The 21,144-nt window shown below is 34.6% G+C and overlaps 1 protein-coding gene across 2 annotated transcripts in view; it reads left to right on the forward strand.

Moving 5' to 3' along the window:
* The first annotated feature begins 16,138 nt into the window (after positions 1-16,138).
* Trmt61 (tRNA methyltransferase 61) overlaps positions 16,139-21,144 on the forward strand; it is a 31,485-nt gene continuing 26,479 nt past the window's right edge. For both annotated transcript variants that reach the window (XR_016549649.1, XM_090406898.1), the window contains exon 1: positions 16,139-16,558. Coding sequence is in view for 1 of the 2 variants with exons in the window: in XM_090406898.1 (XP_090263024.1) it covers positions 16,234-16,558 (325 nt within the window). In the remaining variant the exon portion in view is untranslated. The remainder of the gene's footprint in view (positions 16,559-21,144) is intronic.

Genomic DNA, 21,144 nt, shown 5'->3' on the forward strand with positions numbered 1-21,144 from the left:
AGGGGACTCAAAGGTGTCCATATTTGTGAACTCATACCTAGGCTATTAACCTGAATGGCATACAATGTTTTATTTATTATTTGTATTTATGTCCAGCTCCTATTTATTATTATGTGACACCTCCAGGGAGTTCAAAGACTCATCGAGGGACAGTGTGCCAACAGCATCGAACGATTGAATCCCTTTGAACTACTAATCGCGCTCAAACTTGCTTAACTTTTTGCTGAGCCATTAGTAGCAGTGGCTCTACCAATCGACCAACCTTTGATGGCTGAAGAATTAGTATACCGTATTGTTTAATTTTAGGAATCACGCGAAGCCAGAAAACAAGGAATTGTAGAACCGAGATTTAAGTAAAAATGTTTTAATATAAAAACACGACTAGTTTCGGCTTTTAACAGCCTTCATCAGGTGACATTATAAAAGAAAGAAAAAAAAAAACACTAAAACACTGTTTTAGTACATGCTAATAGCATCTCGTGAACATGATTTCAGCTGAATGATTATCTGGGAGGTTATAGCTTAAGTTATTATTTAGATGAACAGGATTGAAGACGATTTCCCTAGATTCCACGATTTCTCTCTCTCTAGTTAATCATTGCAACGGAAGATGTTAGTAGATTTTTCCCAGCAGAATTTGTGACATTGGCATTCATCGTTATTTCATATATACATATGCCCATATTTACATGTAGAAAGTATTTTACCTTGGGTATACTAAATGTTAAAGATACCAAGCTATTTTAAACCTGATTTTGCTCTATTTCCCAAGTAAGCAAACAGACAAATAAGTCAAGTTTGCGCCTGCACGTAATGCAAGTCTAGCTGACCCGGCAGGTAGTGCAAGACCAATGTAACTCATGGTAAAAGTAGAATAAGCTCTGATCACTAATCTTGATATTTACCCATAATGCAAAGCACATCTCCTGGAGGAGATGTATGATGCTTTGTATTAAAGGCAAGGGGCCACTACCCAGACCGGTTTCGACCTTTATTGAGGTCTCATCAGTGGGAGCCAGGCTAGAAATATCAAGATTTTAGTAATATAGAGCTTATAAGTATTTTACCAGAACAAGTTACCATAAAGAGTTTTAACCTTATTAAATAAAAATCTCAGGAGGAGATATATTGGTCTTGCACTACCTGCCGGTTAGCTAGACTTGCATTACGTGCAGGCGCAAACTTGACTATATATATATATATATATATATATATGTAGAAAGTATGCAATAAATATATATATATTGTAATGGTACATTTCAAAAAATAAGTATTTAATGACTTAAACCGAGATAAAATATGAAGTTTTAATGAAAATGATACAACTAGTTTCAGCCTTCTTCAGGTATTCACTAAAGGTAGAACACAGTAATAAAAAATTGAAGTTACAAAAACTGAGAATTACAGGCAAAAAATGCAATATATAATTGACACAAAAACGTTGTATTTTTTATGACTTGATAAGGCACTAGCTCGCTGTCTCTTGTAAGCAATGTCCCTCATGCATCTGCCCTATCCAGTCATGTTCTTTTCTCAAACAATCCTCACGATGATTTACAGAGTAACTCAGTTTGCTGGGATAAATCGGAAAACATTTTTCGCTGCAGTGATGAGTTTGAAAGGTAAATCGTGGAGTCCAGGGAAATCCTCCTTAATCCTGAACATTTGAACAACAATTTGAGTTACAATCCCTGATAGCCATGCTGCAGCTGTTCAATACTGGTGTTCACAAGAACTTGCAAGGAACAAACAATAGCGCGTTAAACAGAACAACTTGAAAAATACAACGTTTTTGTGTCAATTATGTATTGCATTTTTTGCCTGTAATTCTCAGTTTTTTTTTTTTTGTAACTTCAATTTTTATTACTGTGTTCTACCTTTAGTGGATATCTGAAGAAGGCTGAAACCAGTTGTATCATTTTCATTAAAACTTCATATTTTATCTCGGTTTAAGTCATTAAATATTTATTCTTTAAAATATATATATATATGTAAAAAGTTTTTTACCTTGGGTACATGTTAAAGATACCAAGTTATTTAAAATATAAACCTGTTTTTACTCCATTTCCCAAGTAAGAAAACAAACAAGTCAGTCAAGTTTGCGCCTGCAAGTGTAGCTGACCCTGCACGTAGTGCAAGTCCAAGGCAACTCATGGTAAAGGTAGATTAAGCTCTGATCACTATTCTTAATATTTACCCTTAATGCAAAGCACATCTCCTGGAGAAGATGTATGATGCTATGTATTAAAATCAAGGGGCCACTACCCAGACCGGTTTCGACTTTTTATTGAAGTCTCATCAGTGGGAACCAGACTACGAAATACTAAGTTTTAGGTAATACAGAGCTTATAAATATTTTGCCAACACAAGTTACCATAAGGTGCTTTGACCTTATTAAATAAAAATCTCAGGATGAGAGATAGATGTAGAAAGATTTTCTACATCTATCGCGAAAAGGATATGGCTTGATAAGGCACTGGCTCGCTGTCTCTTGTAAGCAATGTCCCTCATGTGTTCCTCCATATGTAATTCAATAGATTTGTCCGTCTGTCCAAAATAAGGAATGTCACAATCACATCATATTTTGTACACACCAGGATATTTAAGATGATGATGACAAGGTTTTGGGTGGCTTATTAAGGATCGGATTTTTGGAAGTGGAGTGAACAAGTTCTGATATTGTATTTTCTTAGAACCCTGGCTAATTTTTGTGAAACTAAACTTATTAAGGAATAGATATATTGCCTTTAAATGTATTAATTTCTTCTGTGTGATGACTAGGAGAATTAAGAAGGAATTTTTCAATAATTCTTTCAAAATATATATATATATATATAATGTTTCTATTTCTATCCCACCTATATGCTTCAAACTTGTACTAGTGGCGGATTACCCAAGAGGCGTGCGCCTAAGAGCCCGTCGTCTCCAGGAGCCTCAAAAATTACATTGCAAAAAGATAATATGCCTCTAAAAATTTAATGAACGTTTATATTTATTATTTTGCGCTCATGGCCTCAAAGGAACATAATCCACTACTGACCTGTACGACAATGAACGAATTCACTAGAAAATATACACAAATCCACAAAAGGTTTTTAAAACACTGGAATAAAATATACTACATTTTAGCATTTTAAGTATGACTAGGAGAATTAAGAAGGAATTTTTCAATAATTCTGTGCGAAATAAAGACAATAAAGACTGTGCGAAAGTAATTCCTCCACACTGATAGCCCATATAATAGTCAGTGACACTATTTCTGAAAACAGCAATTTCTTTCCATTTCAATGTATTTTCTCCCTCCTGCAAACCCCCCCCCCCTCCTCCCAGATTTATCTCAGTAAGTCTTCAGGTTAGTTTTCTCCATTTCCCTGCCTCTCTGAAATATTAATTTTCAAAATGAATATAGATACATTACTATTTGCAGATGATCAAATAGTATTAGCTACTACATCAGAAGATGATTTACAAAGATCACTAAATTCATTAAATGATATCTCAAAACGATATAATATGACAATATCCAAAGAAAATACCGTAATAATAATGGCATCCAAAGGAGAAAACCCAATAAGAAGTAAAACAGCGATAGATAATAAAATATTACAACAAGTAAATACTTTCAAATACTTAGGATGTGATTTATCATATGAAGTAAAAAAAAAAAAAGACATAGACACTAAAATATCAAACTTTGTTAAAGTAAATGGCATAAGAAATAATATATTTAAGCCATCCCTGTCAAAACCATCTCTACTATGTGGAAGCAAAACATGGACCACAAAAGGAAAGATGAAAAAAATTCAAACAGCAGAAATGAAATTTCTCAGAAAAACAGCTGGATATACTAATAAAACAAGTAATAACACATAAGTGGGACCATAAAACAAATGAAAAAAGTTTACAATCCCTGAATATAAAACCAAATAATTGCTACATAGGACAGTATAAACAAAAATGAATAGAACATTTAAATCGAATGGACAACAACAGACTACCGAAAATATTATACAAATATAAAATAAGTGGGAAAAGAAGAATCGGAAGACCAAGAATGCAATGTCATGAGACCTCGATTTTAAAGATTTAAAAATTTTAAGATATCGATTTTAAGCCACCTGGCCTAAAATCCATGTTAGGAAGAAGAAGAAGAAGAAGATAATTATTTTCTTTATATGCTGCTAGCCATGATTTGGGATTTCTTTCATTCTCAACGTCCTTGAAGTGTTCCAATCGGCATATTTCACCAGATCCACCAGTCTATCCTATGTAAAAAAACTAGGTGTCTACAAGATTGGTTGCACAATTGCAACTAATCTTGTAGACACCTATTTTTTTTAGCAGTGGATGTGAAGGTTTCAAATGTTCAGAGATTTTGTTGAGTGGGCAAAAGACGACTTTTATGTTTTTTTGGTGAAGCAATCTTGCTATTTTATCTGCGATTGATTGTAATATAGAAGAATCACTGCTCCTTTGTATTCTTTTTTTTTATATATTGTTTTGGAGGTTGAAATAGAATTTTTTTGACTAATGTTCTGCTGTAACAATTTTTTGGAAGTGGACAGAATTGAGATACTGTAGCTCTTGGTTTCTTTTATCTATGATGGTGGAAATATTGTAGGCTCTATCACGTGAGGAACGAATGGTGCCTTTTTTTTGCTCTGGTTGGTGATGAGAGGCTTTGTGTAGGTAACATCCTGTGTTAATTGGTTTCCTGTAGAGTGAGAAGTTGAGTGTCTTTTTTTGTTGTTCTGATATTTTAACTAGTGTATCCAAAAAAGGTAAAGACCTATTTCTTTCTAATTCAACTGTGAATTTAATCCGAGAATGAATGTTGTTACGGAAGGCGACGGAATTTTCTAATTGCATAATATTATCGGTCCAGTTAAATATATCGTCAACATATCTTCGCCAAATTTTTAGTTGTGTTCCTTAATGTTCCAGGGCTAATTTTTCTAACTAGTCTATGTATAGGTCAGCTGCATAGGAGAGAGCCCATTGCTAGTCCTTCTGTCTGTTCAAAGAAATCTTCAAATTTGAAAACTGTACTGTTCATACAGTGTTTAAAGAGGTCCACTGGGATGAGATGTTCTGAAAACAACTAGATGAGTTTTACTACAACAACTTAGAAAAACTTGCTACGGGATAGGCGGAGAAAATGTGTTGTAAGGAAATTATGTTAAGAAATAGTTCTAATAAAGTAAATGTGTCAAACTTGTTTTTTTTTTTATTTTACTTATATATCTATTGGGTGGCGAATATTACAATAGAGTCTTTATTCTCTGAACACCACCTCTGACATTTTGCAATGATGCTCATTTTTTAGCTATAAACTAGAAAGCACTAAACACTATAGGATACCGAATGGTTACCAACCATTTCATTTATTCTATCATATTAACCGGAATAAGATTGGAAGACCATGGATAAATTGAGATTTATAAGTAATCTCAATATGTGCATTAACAATGATAATTTTTGACTTGATGGCCAGACCCTGTGTCAGCGTATCAGTACACATCTTTCTCTCTCTGTGTATCATTAGTTTAATAGCAACTATGCAGATAGTAAAACTAGCTTGATAATTAAAAGTAAAGAACCTATGTATCTTAAGCAGTATTGACAAAGCTCTTTAGTTGGAACGACCCTGGTTTGAATCCCATCTAGGACAAACAAATTTTTATGAGTTTTCAAATGAAGGTTAGTTAGCCATTCTCATACAATATTGTAGGATTTTTCCTCCCGGAAACTCCTGTTTTTCGTCCCGCAACCAAGAAAACCGTCCAGTAGAACACATGCAATTTACAGACAAAAGAATACTTATAGGCATTGGGCTAACCAATTTATCCTCGAATTACGAAATTCAAAGAAATTTGGAAAGTCATGGGCTTGATAAATTTTATGTTCAGTTATACAAACAAGACTGTGACCGGCTTTTAACTTTTATGTATAATCATAAATGCATCTTACTCGCAATGCAATTACGATGAATAAACTTTCTTTAAAATATGATATCCTGTCTTTTTATTACTACATAACAGAGATAGAGAACAAAGATGAAAAGAATACGTAATGTGTAATAAATTACTTTTTCCATTTAGTTATAAAAATGAAATTAAATTAACTGTTCATTTTAGCACCGACCTGGGGAAAGGGACTTATTTGGTTATATGTATTGGATTTTACAATCAAAAATCAATATATATATATTGAAGAAAGGAGGAATGTGTTCACAATTTGCTAACAGTTTGGGGTTAAATCTTTAAAGAAGGTAAAGTGGGAAAGACTGTTTCAAAGAACAGAATTACATAGAATGAAAGAAAAGGCAGGTGCAGTTGGTTCGGATAGTTTATAAATGGACTGCATAAGGTGGTGGTTAGCATTGGCTCTTGTTTTAATGATTTGGGAGGAGAGTGGAAGAATAATAGTGTAGGAAAATAAATGTCTAAGAATGTTTTCAATAATTCTTCGTGAAACTTTCATATTGTAAAGTAAAGAGCAAAAAAAGCGAAGTCTTCGAACAGCATGAGAGTTCAACAAGAAAGAAAGATTGTAAATGGTTGTCAGAAGAAGCTATTCAAATATCACAGGAAAGAAGAAAAATTAAACTTCAGAGAAACAAAGAAAGGGTTAGTCCACTGAGTGCAAATTTCCAAAGACGGGCTAGGAAGAAAAAGAAAAACATCTAAACGAAAGGTGCATGGAAATTGAAGAAAGCAGTATTATGGGTATTTTTCTGTTCAGAAAAATACATAATGTTACAGGGAAGTTTATCTATAGATTAGGAGTTGTAAAAAGTAATTCAGGTAAATGTTGGATGGAAGAAGCCATGAAAAAAAAAAGAATGAAAACCGTTTGTAGAGGATTTACACAAGAAAGATAAAAAATATATTATAGGATAGAATTTGTTGAAGAACCCGTGATAATGAAAAGTGAAGTGATATCAGCAATGAAACAGATACCGAAAGGAAAAGCTCTTGGAGCTAATGGAGTGTCAGTGGAATTATCGACAGCATCTGGGGATGAAGTAGTGAATATATTGACTGAAATTTGTCAACAGGTTTGGAAGAAAACATACTGACCTAGAGATCGGAAAGCATCAATATTCACCCCCCCCACCCAAAATCAAATGCCAGAAATTGTGATAATTATAGAATCATCGCATTGATTGAGAAAAGAACAGGCAGGCTTTAGGAGAGGTAGAGGAACTAGAGATCAAATAACAAATATGAGATGGATTATGTAAAGAACAAGAGCATTTCAGAAGTATTCATTTGTTTTATAAATTATAAGAACGCTTTAAATTGCGTGGATCACAACAGACTGTGTATTGTAATGAGATCAATGGGAGTACCTGAACATCTAATTCTCTTGATAAGAGAAATGTATGACAACCAAGAAGTTTCAGTAAAAAGTCTTTCACTATAAATATTAAAAAGCCCTACCTTTTTAATATTTATAGTGAATATGTTATGAGAATGGGCTGATTTAGACAAAGATTCAGCTGGAATTAAGGTTGGTGGTAGGAAAATAAATCATTTAAGATATGCAGATGATCCCACCCTCACAGCAGAAACTAAGGAAGATCTGGAACAGTTGGTTCTATGGGTTAAGACGGAAAGTCACATAGTCGGGATTAATTTAAACATCAGCAAAACAAAAGTGATGGCTTCTGCAATTTAATGAATTTATAACAGAGGGAGATAAAAAAAAGAAATCGTTGAAAGTTATGATTTACTGGGGTCCTGAATCAGAAATGATGGTAAATGTGAAGATGAAATTAAGAGAAGGATAGTCATGGAAAAAAAAGTGATGTTAAAACCTGACAAAAACTATGAAAGAACGATGTCTATGAAAGTTAGAATTGTCAAGGCAATGGTATTTCCTGTAGTGATGTATGGATGTGAAAGCTGGATTATTAAGAAGAAAGATAGAAAGCGAATTGATTCATTTGAGTTATGGATGTGCAGAAGACTATTGAGAATCTCATGGACCGCAAAACTGACCAATAAGATTTTAGATAATATAAAGACAGAATGCTCTTTGCAGGCGATGATCAATTTCTGAACAGAAATTGATGTATTTTGGACTCGTATATATATATCAGCAAGCAGATAGCACATTCAAGAGAGAAATCATTCCTGCGTCTTTTATTTTCTTTCGGGCGGTAGACGACGTTGTGCTTGAGAATTAAGCAGGAGAGTTAGTGAGATGTGCGTAGCAGAGTGGAGGGCCCTGCCACGATGAATCCTTGGAGGTGTTTCGCAATAATAGTAATTAAAAAGATGCACGGAATTATATATACAAATTATATATATGAATACACAAAATTGTATATCTGTATAGATTTTTTCAATGAAAAAAATAAAGCAATAAACCACCAATATTGAACAATTTATTACTATTATTATTAATAAAAAAAATTCGATGAGTTTTTTTATGAATTTACAGAATATTCTTTCTGTAACAGTTTCCTGGAACACACCATTGGAAATGTCTTGAATTTTCATCTATGAATTGGGAAGTGTAGTTTAAAGAAATTGGGTTGTAAAACAACTACAGGTGCTGGTGTCAATTTAGTATGTGACAACAATTAAAACAAGTAAGGAAATTATCGTAAAAAGGCGGGTTTCCACAAGTATTCTTGCATAACGACTAAATTTGTTAGATTAGCAAAAGCCATTTTTTAGATTATGGACTACAAACGAGTATTTCCTAACCCAAACTACTACGACTGGAACCTTTAATAGTATATAAGTATTATATACCTACACAGTTTTATCAGACCATCGTTTGTGAAACGTTGATATAGACATCATGTATTGTCTAATACAATGATATATACAATATGGGGTATATCATTAGATTGCTATTTGAGGTGACTGGCCAAATTTTCGTAGAGATTGCTAGGTGCCGGCTAGATAGTCTTGCGGATAGCGTCTCAAAACAGCTGTGAGTTCGAAACCCACCTCCTTGTATTGTTCGAATCGGTCCAAAGTAATTTCCGCTGATGGAATTATTTCAAATCACTTGTAGTAGAAATCGAACTCTGATATCAGAAAAAAGAAAGAAAGAAAATGCGTTAGTGGAGTGGTTCAGTGGCGCACTCAGGATTTAATCTTGGAGGGGGCCGAGGGCTCAGAATTTAACCTTTGGGGAGGGGGGGGCGAGTTGAGTAGGCGTTTTGCGAATACACACTACACATCGCATATGACCTATAACTGAGCATCTGCAGTTATAGGTCATATGCGCTATATGATCGCTAATTCATAAGTAGCACACAACATAAATAAAAAAAATGAATTTTAATTAGGAAAAGATTTTTGGAAATTTTTCTAGTGTTTTTTCCTTTTCTTTGGGGGGTGCCTGGGCCCCTTCCCCCCCCTTCTGGGTGCGCCACTGGAGTGGTTACTTATTTATATCTGCTAAAGTCATTAGGTAAGAAACTTTTTGGAGTTCAGCGTATGACCACCACTTCCACTCATCATAAACTTGAAGTCAAGGTCGTCATAACCAGCCTAGGAACTAAGACAATGCCTTGTAGCTGTATGTTTAGACAGCAGCAAAATTGTATATCAACAGCGGATATTTTTTTAATATATATATATATATATATATATATATATATATATATATATATATATATATATATATATATATATATATATATATATATCACTATCAAACTTCGTGAAATTGTAGATTTAATTTAATAAGGCGCTAGAAAGTAAAAACTAATAAAATATATACTGGTGGTGGGAGGACTAGGGGCCATAAATGGAAGCTGGGAAAGAAGGTGGTCAGCAAGGGTGCTAGAGCTAGGTTTTTTTACTTGTAGAGTGGTGAATGAGTGGAATAAGCTGCCAGAGTCTGTTGTGGGTGCCATGACTGTGAATGAGTTCAATGCGAGGTGTGATAGATACTGTGTATGTCGAATAGTTGTTCTTGACATGATGTTAGGGCCTCCCTCGATAAGTCTGTCGACTCCCTGGAGTTGCTCGTAATAATAATAATAATAATAATAATAATAATAATAATAATAATAATAATAATAATAATAATAATAATAAACTAGAAACGTCCACCAAAAATGGTCTGATTGAAAACAAAAATAAATAATCAAAAATTCTAGTAAATGTTAAAAGCTGTCCAGACCTGGTAGGAAAATAACATGCTAATTACAGATTAGATAGTAATTTAAATAATAATAATACGATATCCATACGCAATACAATACGTTAGAGCACATAATAATAATACAATTTATCGTCTTCTATAAAAATATGTTAAATAATTTTGAAATGAATTATAAATTAAAATTTACGGTTTTCCATATCGTATCCAAATTGTCGCCGCTAGAACTGAAACAATTCCATTGACAAGGCACAGAGATTTCTTAAAAAAAGACACATAGCACAACTGAGAATAGAACAGAATCAAAAGACTAGTGAGGAATACCCTCGTGATTGTAATGAACTAAGCTTAAAATGGCCTGAATTAGTTTCCAAGACTAGAGGCTATACCTGGGGGCAATTTTTGAAAGGTTTTTGAAAGCTCACCAAGTCCACCTCTGGGAATTAGGGATTAAATGACACACAAAGTTCAACTGACTAAGTGAACATTGCAGTTGTTGCTAAGCTGCTTAAAACCATGCTGATAAATATTACACTTCAATTGCTTTACATTTTATGTGAAGAAATTAACCAATCTTTTTTCAATTAATTTTTATATATCTTTATTCGGTAATAACACAGTAATGAGTTAATAATCAATAACACTTTTAAAATGTTAGCTTCAGTTGTTGAGAAAAGTAATTTTAAGAATGTCGTATGTACTTTGACTTTAAATTACGTTTTAAAATGTGATACTGGTTTCAGGCAAAATCTCACCGATTAATGGCTATTAATTTTCTTAATGATAAAATAATGTTTCTATATTGCATTACAGTCCTATGGAGTCTACTACTATTTAGTATGGTAAAAAACAACAAAAAGATCCATGTAAAATATTCGGTTACAATTGGTTTTATGTTGATGACATGTATTTGTGAAATTTTCATTGCTTCGTTAATTAATTATTTACGAATATAATATATTTGTTATTTCCAGGAAATCTAACAAATACTTAAACCTTGTAATCTTTTTCTAGCAGTAGCAAATAAAAAAAAAATAATAATACACAACAAAACATTTAAGCAAAGTATTTATTCGAAATAAATAGTGTAGTTAACAAAAGTACAAACCTTTGCTTTTTAAGTGTTGTCGTTTTTTTTTTGTTTTTTTTTTACATTTGTTATTTCCAGCAAATTTAAAAAGCACTTACATCATGTAATCTTTTTCTAGCAGTAGCAAATAAAAAAATATCATAATATCCAACAAAGTACTTAAGTAAAGTGTTTATTCGAAATAAATAATTTGGTTAACAAAAGTACAAACCTTTGCTTTTTAAGTGTTGTCGATATATTATTTTTATTATTATTATTATTTATTCGCATAATTGATACCCAGTCAAAACAAGATATTATTTAAACAACAATCTGACTGATAATACAGAACAATTCAGATTCTACCCAAGAATCTAAGAATAGTCTGTCAGGTAGCACCGTAAAATATGGAGTGTCCCAAGTAATGCTGTTTTTTGTAGATCATGTAGGGTCACTTCGTTAATGTTTAATTGCTGTAAATAGTTGGACAGCTTCTTTGAAATTGCGCCAAGTGCACCGATAACTATTGGAATAACTTTAGTGTGTTTAAGCCACAGCCTCCCAACTTCGATTGCCAGATCTCGATATTCAGTAATTTTTTCCAGTTCTTTGTTGTTAATGTTGTTATCACTGGGTACTGGATATCAATAATTCAAGCGTGTCGATGTTCGATAATTATGATGTCAGATCTATTGTGTTCCAAATGCCGATCAGTATGTATTCAAAAGTCCTAGAGAATTTTTACTGTTTCGTTATCCAATACCGTCTCTATTTTTTTTTTTATTATTATTACGGTGTTTCGGATAAAGTGTACATCCCGAGTTATCAATTCAAAAGAAAATGAAAAATGTTTTACTATATACTATTAGGTTAAAGTTGATATAATTCTACTTTTATTGAGGGAAAAAAAAAAAAAAAATATATATATATATATATATATAGGTTCTTTGCTTTTAATTAGTAAGCTGGCTTTTCTACTTTTCTATCCTCATAGTTGCTATTAAACTAATAATACAGAGAGAGAGAGATGTGTACTGATACGCTGACACAAGATCTGGCCATCAAGTCAAAAAAAAAAAAATATATTTTTTTCCCCTTCTCTCCAAACATGAAATAAAAGTACAATAAAACTTCTTAAGGGTAAAAGATCTGAAGATAAATCCTAAACATTCTTAAACGATCCCAAAGAGTTATTTTCTGTTTTTATATCAACTGCAAGCAAGCGTCTGCATGCAAGCACCAAAGATGGCGCCAAGGCCCACAGACGTCGAGACACTTCTGTTATCGCTACCGCATAGAGATAATCAACCATTAATCAAATTGATCATCATATTTAGTGCTGTCACTGCAGACTCAAAGTCAGGGAAACAAAAACAAGTTTCATGGTTTCTGTTGTCAGTAGCCACATGCTAATTATAAAATCGATGAATCAGCTCTTATACTTGTCGCCGACCTCAACCAACTATATATTTCATTTTTCCTTAATAAGCATGGTGGTAAAATTGTGAATTTCTCTTACAAAATTGATGAAATGGAAAGAACACTCAAAGGGATTAACGCCTAGCGTCTAGACAATGGCGTAATTGCCGATGAAATATATGATGAACACACCAACAAGCTCCATAACCTTATTACGAAGCAGTGCATTACTCAACAGAAGCAAAAAATTAAAATAATAATACTAAAACCTTTCTTCTCAACTTTCTGAAATTTCGCTAGCCTGGTTAGCTGAGTCGTTAATGTATCTGTTCTCCATCCAATAGGCAGCTTGTTCAAATTCTGCCGTGGGAATGGATCTGTGTGATTTTTATTTAGGTGATAGATAAATTTAATTGACCAGTGTGAAACTACCACCCTGCTTATTAAGGAATTGAAGTAGTTTAAAAATGTTTCATGCTTAGGCTCTTGAACACGGTTGCCAGACCATATTACAACAATAAAAATTATTAAAAATAAGATCTGTGGGAAACTTGGGTTTTCGTCCCGTGAACTGAAGAAAATAAACCGTACAAGCCCCACTATTTCAGACAAATAATATACTGAGTTAGGGACCACGAAGAAAGCTGGTCATCTAGTCATTAAGGACCTGTCTCTAATCTCGACGAGTTCCTATGTGCCTCTCTTTATCTGATATCATTTATAATTAGTGATATTCTTGGGCTAGCTATCTCTTACTAGCTACTGGGGAAGCTTAGACTGCCTCCTCAGTCTTCAAAAGTTAGATAGACTAAAAAACCGTCTGGTTTACTCCCTGAAGAGAGTAAAAGGCGTTAGCGTATTTAACCATGCCCCGTGTTTATCAAATACCCTATTCCTGTTGACTTTGTTACTATGTACAGACTGGGCGTTCTACTGAGATCAAAATCCTAGAACATCACGATTATATAATATTTATGGAATTTCAGAATAGTGAGGCTTTGCTTCTTATGACATCGACAACAGACACAGAGTTCACTGAAATCAATCAACGACGATGCATTGCAATAGATTTAAAAATTGATCATCTATTTTTTTAAAATCAAGTGAAGCCCTGTCCTTAATCAAACAGATTGTATGCCTATCTCCAAGCATTGAGTGTTTATAATTTTTATATATTTTTTTTATTTTAATTTATTAATTTTTATTACTTTTTTAAAAATTACACACATCTTAAAGATATTGTAAAATCTCGAAGTAAACAGAGCAATGGGATGTGAGCATCATCCCGCAATGATTCCTGGGACTCAATAGAGCTGTCGGTTATAATTAGTGTAATTATTTATAATTATAAATAATAATAATAATAGTAAAAACTGCTAATGACTTTGATTCTCATGTATGGGGTAGGCGAGTCCGTTTTCGCCCTATCTAACTTTTTGGAGACTCTGGACTAACAGACCCGCACTATCTCAGACAATTAATACATAGTGTTAGAATTAGGAACCACTAGATGGCGGCACTTATCAACTACCTTTATTCACTGGATGCCGGATATTGTTTGTGGTCTTTCTTTGTGGTTGTCTTGGGCCAACTATCTCTAATTGGCTTCTGGTAGAAATTGAACTGCCCCCTCATCCAAAAAGTTAGATAGAGCTAAAACGGACTCGCCTACTCCCTGTAAGGGAATCAAAGGCGTTAACGGATTATTATTATTATCATTATTATTATTAGCATCATCATCATCACGACAACACTTCTGATTCCCAGGATTCATCTTGGGATGACGCTCATATTCCATTGGTCTGTTTACTTCGAAATTTTACAATATATTTAGGAAGTAGAACTATTTTTTCATCAGTATCAGGTGATACTGATGGTAAATTGGATGATAAATGAAACCACTTCCTCTGGTGGCGTTTTGCATTTACCAAAGTTATTTTTCCATTATAATTTTCCGTATTATCCCCCTGTGGGCAGGGATGTTTGTGATTGTCTGTGAAAATACTAGCGGTGATTGCCAGTAGATGGCGATGGTGTAAATTACTATTATTATTACTATTATTACGGGCAACTCCAGGGAGTCATTAGACTCATCGAGGGAGGCCCAAATCATATTCATCACAACTATCTGACATTCATACAGTATCTATCATACCTCGCCTTAAACTCATTCACTGTCACAGCATCCACTACAGACTCAGGGAGCGCATTCCACTCATTCACTACTCTAAAAGTAAAGAACCCAGCTCTAACACCTTTACTAACCACACTTTTGCCCAGTTTCCATGGATGTCCCCTAGTCCTCCCACAACCAGCCCTGTTCTCAAAAATATCTTCTGAATTAATTTTATAGAAACCCTTCAGTAATTTGAATGTCTCAATCATATCTCCCCTCCTCCGCCTATCAACCAATTTTTGCAACCCACAAATCCTCAACCTGTTCTCATACGGTTCATTCCACAGACCTGCTATCATCTTGGTCACTCGCCTCTGGATCCTCTCCACCTCCTCCCCATCAAGAAGAAACCTAGGTGACCAAATCTGAGCACAGTAGTCTAGATGGGGTCTTATCAAGGCTCGATAGAGAGGAACAATAACCTGCTTGTCTCTGCTTGTCAACGTATTCTTCAGCAACCAAGTGATTTGATGAGCTATTTTGGTCACTTTTGCAATGTGTCCCCTAAATTTCAATTCCTTATCCACCAACACTCCTAAATCTCGTGCCTCATCAATTTCCTGGAGCAGGGTTCCACCAATGCAGTAAACTGCCGCCAATCTTTTCATCCCAAAATGCATAACCTTACATTTTGCCACATTAAACTGACATCCATTCTCCTTAGCCCAGACCTCCAATCTATCCAAATCATCCTGCAAAATTTTGACGTCATCTGCATTCACTATTGCCCTACCCAACTTCGCATCATCCGCAAACAAATGTACTGTTCCTCTCAGATCATTTCCTATATCATTTATGAACAAATTAAACAGCAGTGGTCCAAGAACAGATCCTTGTGGCACACCACTAGTCACAGGCCGTCTTGTGGACTCTAATCCCGAGTAAACCACTCTCTGATATCTCTCCGTAAACCACCCTCCTATCCATCTCACCAACCCTATGTCCATTCCCATATGCTGCAATTTACTGATTAGAATTCCATGTGGAATCCTGTCAAAGGCCTACTACCATCAAATGATGGTAGAACCACAACTACCATCAAATGATGATGGTAGTTGTTGTTCGCTGTAGATGATGTATTGAGTGGTGGAAGCGGAGAGCCGTGGGGTGGGTGCCCTCCCTCCCTCCCTCCCTCGATGAGTCTTTGGAGTTCTCGGATGTCACGTAATAATAATAATAACTACACCCTAAAATTACTATTTCAAAGGAATTTTTCATTATTTATAATTATATTTATTTATTATTATTATTTTTTTTTCATGTAGCACTTTATATTGGATCACCAGAGGGTCTTTTGTGCGTGTTGTGATTGCCGTAAGCACGTGTGTCAGCCATGAGTGTTGTGATGCTGGGATGAGCTTAATTACGTTATAATTAATATTAATTGACTTCTCTTGTTTATTGGGGCACTTAGAGAAAACAAGACGTGAACGAAATGAGCTTCATAAAGCCAAAAGAAACTGTAGCATTTGGAGATACGGTTATAATTTATTTAGATGTAAATCATATATATGACATTATTGTGACTAGCGGACAAGTTTTTCAAACAAAATATGGAGCATTACGGCATAATGATATCGTAGGAAAGAGATACGGTAGCATTGTTGATTGTACACGAGGTTGGGTATATATATTATATCCAAGTACAGAATTATGGACAATAGTGTTGCCACACAGAACCCAAATTTTATATAATACAGACATTAGTTTCGTCTTATTGCAGCTTGATCTGAAGCCAGGCTGTATAGTAATGGAAGCCGGTAAGTACATTTTTTGTTTATACTCAGTTAAATTGTAGCCTTATGCTAACTAGCATGTTGGCTAAGAAATTAAAAGAATACAAGTTGCATGAAGCAGAGTCGAAGACGATCTCTTCGGTCATTAATGTTCAGCTATTTCCTCCTAACCTATTGTATTTATAGTTAGATTGGTTTAGGAGGATTATAAATCTTAGCCAGTTTTATGCTGTGCTCTCCGTACAATAGCTGTTTAAAAGCCATATATGATTTGTTGTTATTTACAAGAAGTTGCATATATCTCAAGATAGAGATGGAAATCTGTTAATATGCTATAGTTATTTGGTAGCTGTGTTACAGCACATACTAAAGTCCATGAGTGTACTTGTAATGGAAATGTTGTTTTGAGCTTTTTTATTTGCATATATTTTCAACATCTTTACAGGACACTGAGTGGGTGACTACTGGGATAATGATCAAAACATATGTACTATTGCTAACAATACTGTGGAAACCCAGAACCACCTCCATTCAAGGATAGAGTAGTAAAACATCCTGTCAAAAAGCACATAGGATCGAAGCTGACAGGCATCAGGAGGCTCCATGATCACTTGGCACATAATTCTATTGCTACTTGGTGATAGTCTGAGTGTAGTGGTATGTGGTGTAAGCTCCTCCATAAATTAAAGATACCAAGAAATTATATATTTGGTTTAATCCTTTATCCAAGTGTAGCAAACAAAGTTTGTGCCAGAAGTGGCAACTCATATAGAAGCTGATGACTTCACATCACTTGCCTTAGTATCCAATAATGCAAAGCACATATCCTTGCAGACATGTTTAAGGCTATGCATTATGGGAAGGGTTGCTTCTTGGTATCGTTAATTTATAGCATAACCGAGTGGAAAAACTTCCAACAAGCTCCTTCATGGCTCACCTGAAAGAATGATATGATGGTATATCGTGCCCTTCAATTGGAAAAGAACTGAGTTTGATTCTCATCAAAAGGAATCTATAAAGATTGGCTTTTTTTTCAATTGAAGGTGAGTTGGGAGGTAGCTGGGTTTTTTCCCTGCATACAGGCAAATGAGAACAGAGGCAGTTGACCGTGAGAACACACAATTCACAGACAATATATACTAGTGGTAGATGGCATTAGGTGTGTTGATGGTATTAAACGGTAGTGGAGGGGTCCTTGGAGGTGTTACATAATAATAATAATGTGTGTGTACGAGGGGGAAACTTCATACACACGTAGGAGACTACTCTCTATGTGGGAGACATATTTGCAAGCTCACACACACACACACACACACATACTGTACTGCATATGATACCCTGCATTCTGTTTTATAGCACCATGAAAAACATAAGCACAGTAATAATATAGATTGTAAAAAAAAAAAAAGAAAACCACCTGAATTGCATTCCATGTGAAAAAATTAACCAGTGTTCTTTCATTTAATTTTTTATATTTCTTTACTCGGTAATAATACAGTAATGTGTTAATGTGATCTTCAATTGTTTAGAAAAGAAATTTTAAGAATGTCTTATGTACACTGTACTGCCTGATACCCTGCTTTCTGTTTTCCAATACCATGAAAAACATAAGCACAGTAATAATATAGATTATAAAAAAATACAAAAAAAAATACCACAAAAACCCCTCTAAAAATCCAGCAAAAAAGAACAAAAATCAAACCAGAAACATATATCAGAAACAACTTAAAAACATAAAAAAAAAAACCACTTTCCTCTTTATCAATGTTTGTGGTTTAAATGAAATTAAACACTTACACCATCTTTTGCAGACATCCAGATAAGGTATCTCTTATCCCTCATGGAACTTAAACTTGCAGCCACAACAGCCAGTCCACCTTTACTGTTTAAAGTATGCTCTGTGCATGCATTCCAACATCCAGCATAGAAGCTTTTTTGATTGACTGACATACAAATTACTTTGCTCCATTTATTGCATTCATTTGTAGTGTCAATTGATCTCCAGTTTCTTATATTGCTGCAATCAAATGACCTGCACCACCCAAACAGTGAGATCATTATTCTTTGAATTGTTCATTATGGGAAGCGGGATAATGCTTCTAATGCACATCATTCAGGTTATCCCTCTGTTTCAGATTTTTGACTCCTAAATATACATTCCTGATATATCACATCTTTCAGTCCTACTCAAACAATCCATAGATCGTACTGGATCCATTAAACTATCCTCAACCTGGGAAGGCTGAGGATATGTGAATTGAACTAGCAATGAGAATTGAACTAGGATCTTTTTCAACCAAAGGTTACACATCATATCAGCCTCCAAATATATCATAGTTATAAGCTCTCTACATGGTAAATCTTGTCCCAGCAATTTTTTTATTTTTATTTTTATTTATTATTTTATTTTTTTTATGGAATGCACTTCCTTCAGCCACTTAGTTTTATGTCCTTTGACATTATAATAGTACCAGGTGGAATGACCTAATTTATACTTTTCTGTCCCATAATCAGATTGTTGTGTTTCCACATCCCCAATCTAAATGCTTACTGATATTGAGCTAGAGGAATAATTTTTGCAGGAACCAAAGCCATCAATTCCAGTTTCACTCAGAACTCCAGCACACTGTCCATATCTTCTGCAAATGTGTGTCAAGGCAATCCAAGAAAATAAAAATGAGCATATTGCAAATTGGCTAGCCTGGTTGGCCATGTGATTAATAATACCTGCTCTCCAACCAACAGGTGGGTTTGAATCCTGCCATGGTTACAGATGTTTTTTGATCATCTCCAGTTGGAGATGAATTTCATCACCTGGTGAATTCCTTCTCTGCTTATTGGAAGTCTGAAGTGGCTTGAAAAAAGTTCCATGTTTGGTCTCGAGAGCAGGATTTATTCTGGACTATATAAAAAATAAATAAAAATACAAAACAAAACTCCAGCTTGGCAGAGGCCACACTAAATCTCGCAGCAGCTGATAAAAAATAATAACTAATTTTATGTATATGTATAACCCAAAAATAATAGTGAAGTTACCATATAATTTCATTATTATTTTATAATTTATTTTTTTATTATTATTATTTGACACCTCCAGGGAGTTCAAAGACTCATCGAGGGAGGGCACCTGCTGTACAACTCTGTCTCCACCACTCAATCCATTAACTATGCCAACGCCATCTACCGATGAGCACCACCACTAGTATTTCCACAGACAATCACAAACATCCATGCCCACGGCGGGATTCGAACCCGCAGCCTTTTGGCTGGTTAGCGTTAATTTATTTTTGTTCGATGTTATTGTGTGCCTAAATATTATGTTTTGTACATACATTGCATGTATATTATGATTTGACAGTTTAATTTTTTTGTTTAAATGTAGATTCTCTGACTGCTGTTATTTCTAGGCCACCCAGTATATTTTTTTATATATATTATTATTATTATTACGGGCAACTCCAAGGAGTCCTTAGACTCATCGAGGGAGGCCCTAACATCATGTCAAGAACAACTATTCGACATTCACACAGCATCTATCATATCTCGCCTTGAACTCATATAGTTATTATTTTTAAAATCCAAATATTAGAGGACAGAATGGCTAAAGCTCACCTTCTGTTCAAAAGGCAGTTGTACCTCCTGGTCCATAACCGAGGCAACTTCTGTCTCTCCTTCTTTTCATAATTTTTACCCCCTTTATCTCTAACATAAAGGCCTTGGTAAATCGCCTTCTACTATTCAAGATCAGTACACTGCATATCTACCCCCTTGTGGTTTTTAGCAGGACATCAGAAGAAATTTGAACAGTGTAAATCCAAGAAGCTTTCTGATCCTGATGATATATCCCTCCCTTTCCATTTGTGCTCTTAACTTGTACTCTGGAATTGGCACCTATCCTATATTGTCTACTCTCTTTTATACTCATCTAGCATCTACCTGGAATTCATTCCATTAAAAAAAAAAAAGCAAGGGGGAGAAAAACATCTGCCATTGAGCCATCATTCCATTCCTTTCACCTTAATTCTCTCAAAAATATCGACAAAGATAATTAGCCACCAGTATGCATTCTGCCACACTTTATTTACAGTGAATCTCCTGACTTACCTTTCACATAAGCCATGGAAATGTGTGGAGAAGCTGCTGTAGTCACTTTTGACATTTCTATGGCATCTGATTGAATCCAGCATAGGCCGACTTAGCAAACCACTCTCTTATGATCTCTCTTTCATTCTTTGTAACTGGTTGGCCTAATTTCCTTTGTCGTTATTCACTGTGCATGTCATGGTGGATCTCTAGATTTTTCTGTCAGTGCTGGAATTCCTAGGGCATTCTACTTTCATCCACATCTTTAGCAAAATTATATGCAAATAGTTTTGCCAATGATAGTACACTATTTCTCCTCTTCATTAATTTACAAATTTTGGAATGTTTGAGCAGTGCATAAATATTCCAAGCTTTATGATCTTCCATAACTAATGCCTTGAAGACTGCTCTCCTTGCCATTTTTCAACAGAGTGATTTCCAACTTTATCAAGTTCAGTGCTGCTAAAACACAGTCATGTCTTCTGTCTCACTGGAGAGAAAGAGAGCTCTCAGAATGATATTAATAA

The sequence above is a fragment of the Typopeltis vanoorti genome, chromosome 17, assembly GCF_054136105.1.
Source record: "Typopeltis vanoorti isolate ZY-2024b chromosome 17, IOZ_Tvanoo_1.0, whole genome shotgun sequence".
Taxonomy (NCBI): Eukaryota; Metazoa; Arthropoda; class Arachnida; order Uropygi; family Thelyphonidae; genus Typopeltis; species Typopeltis vanoorti.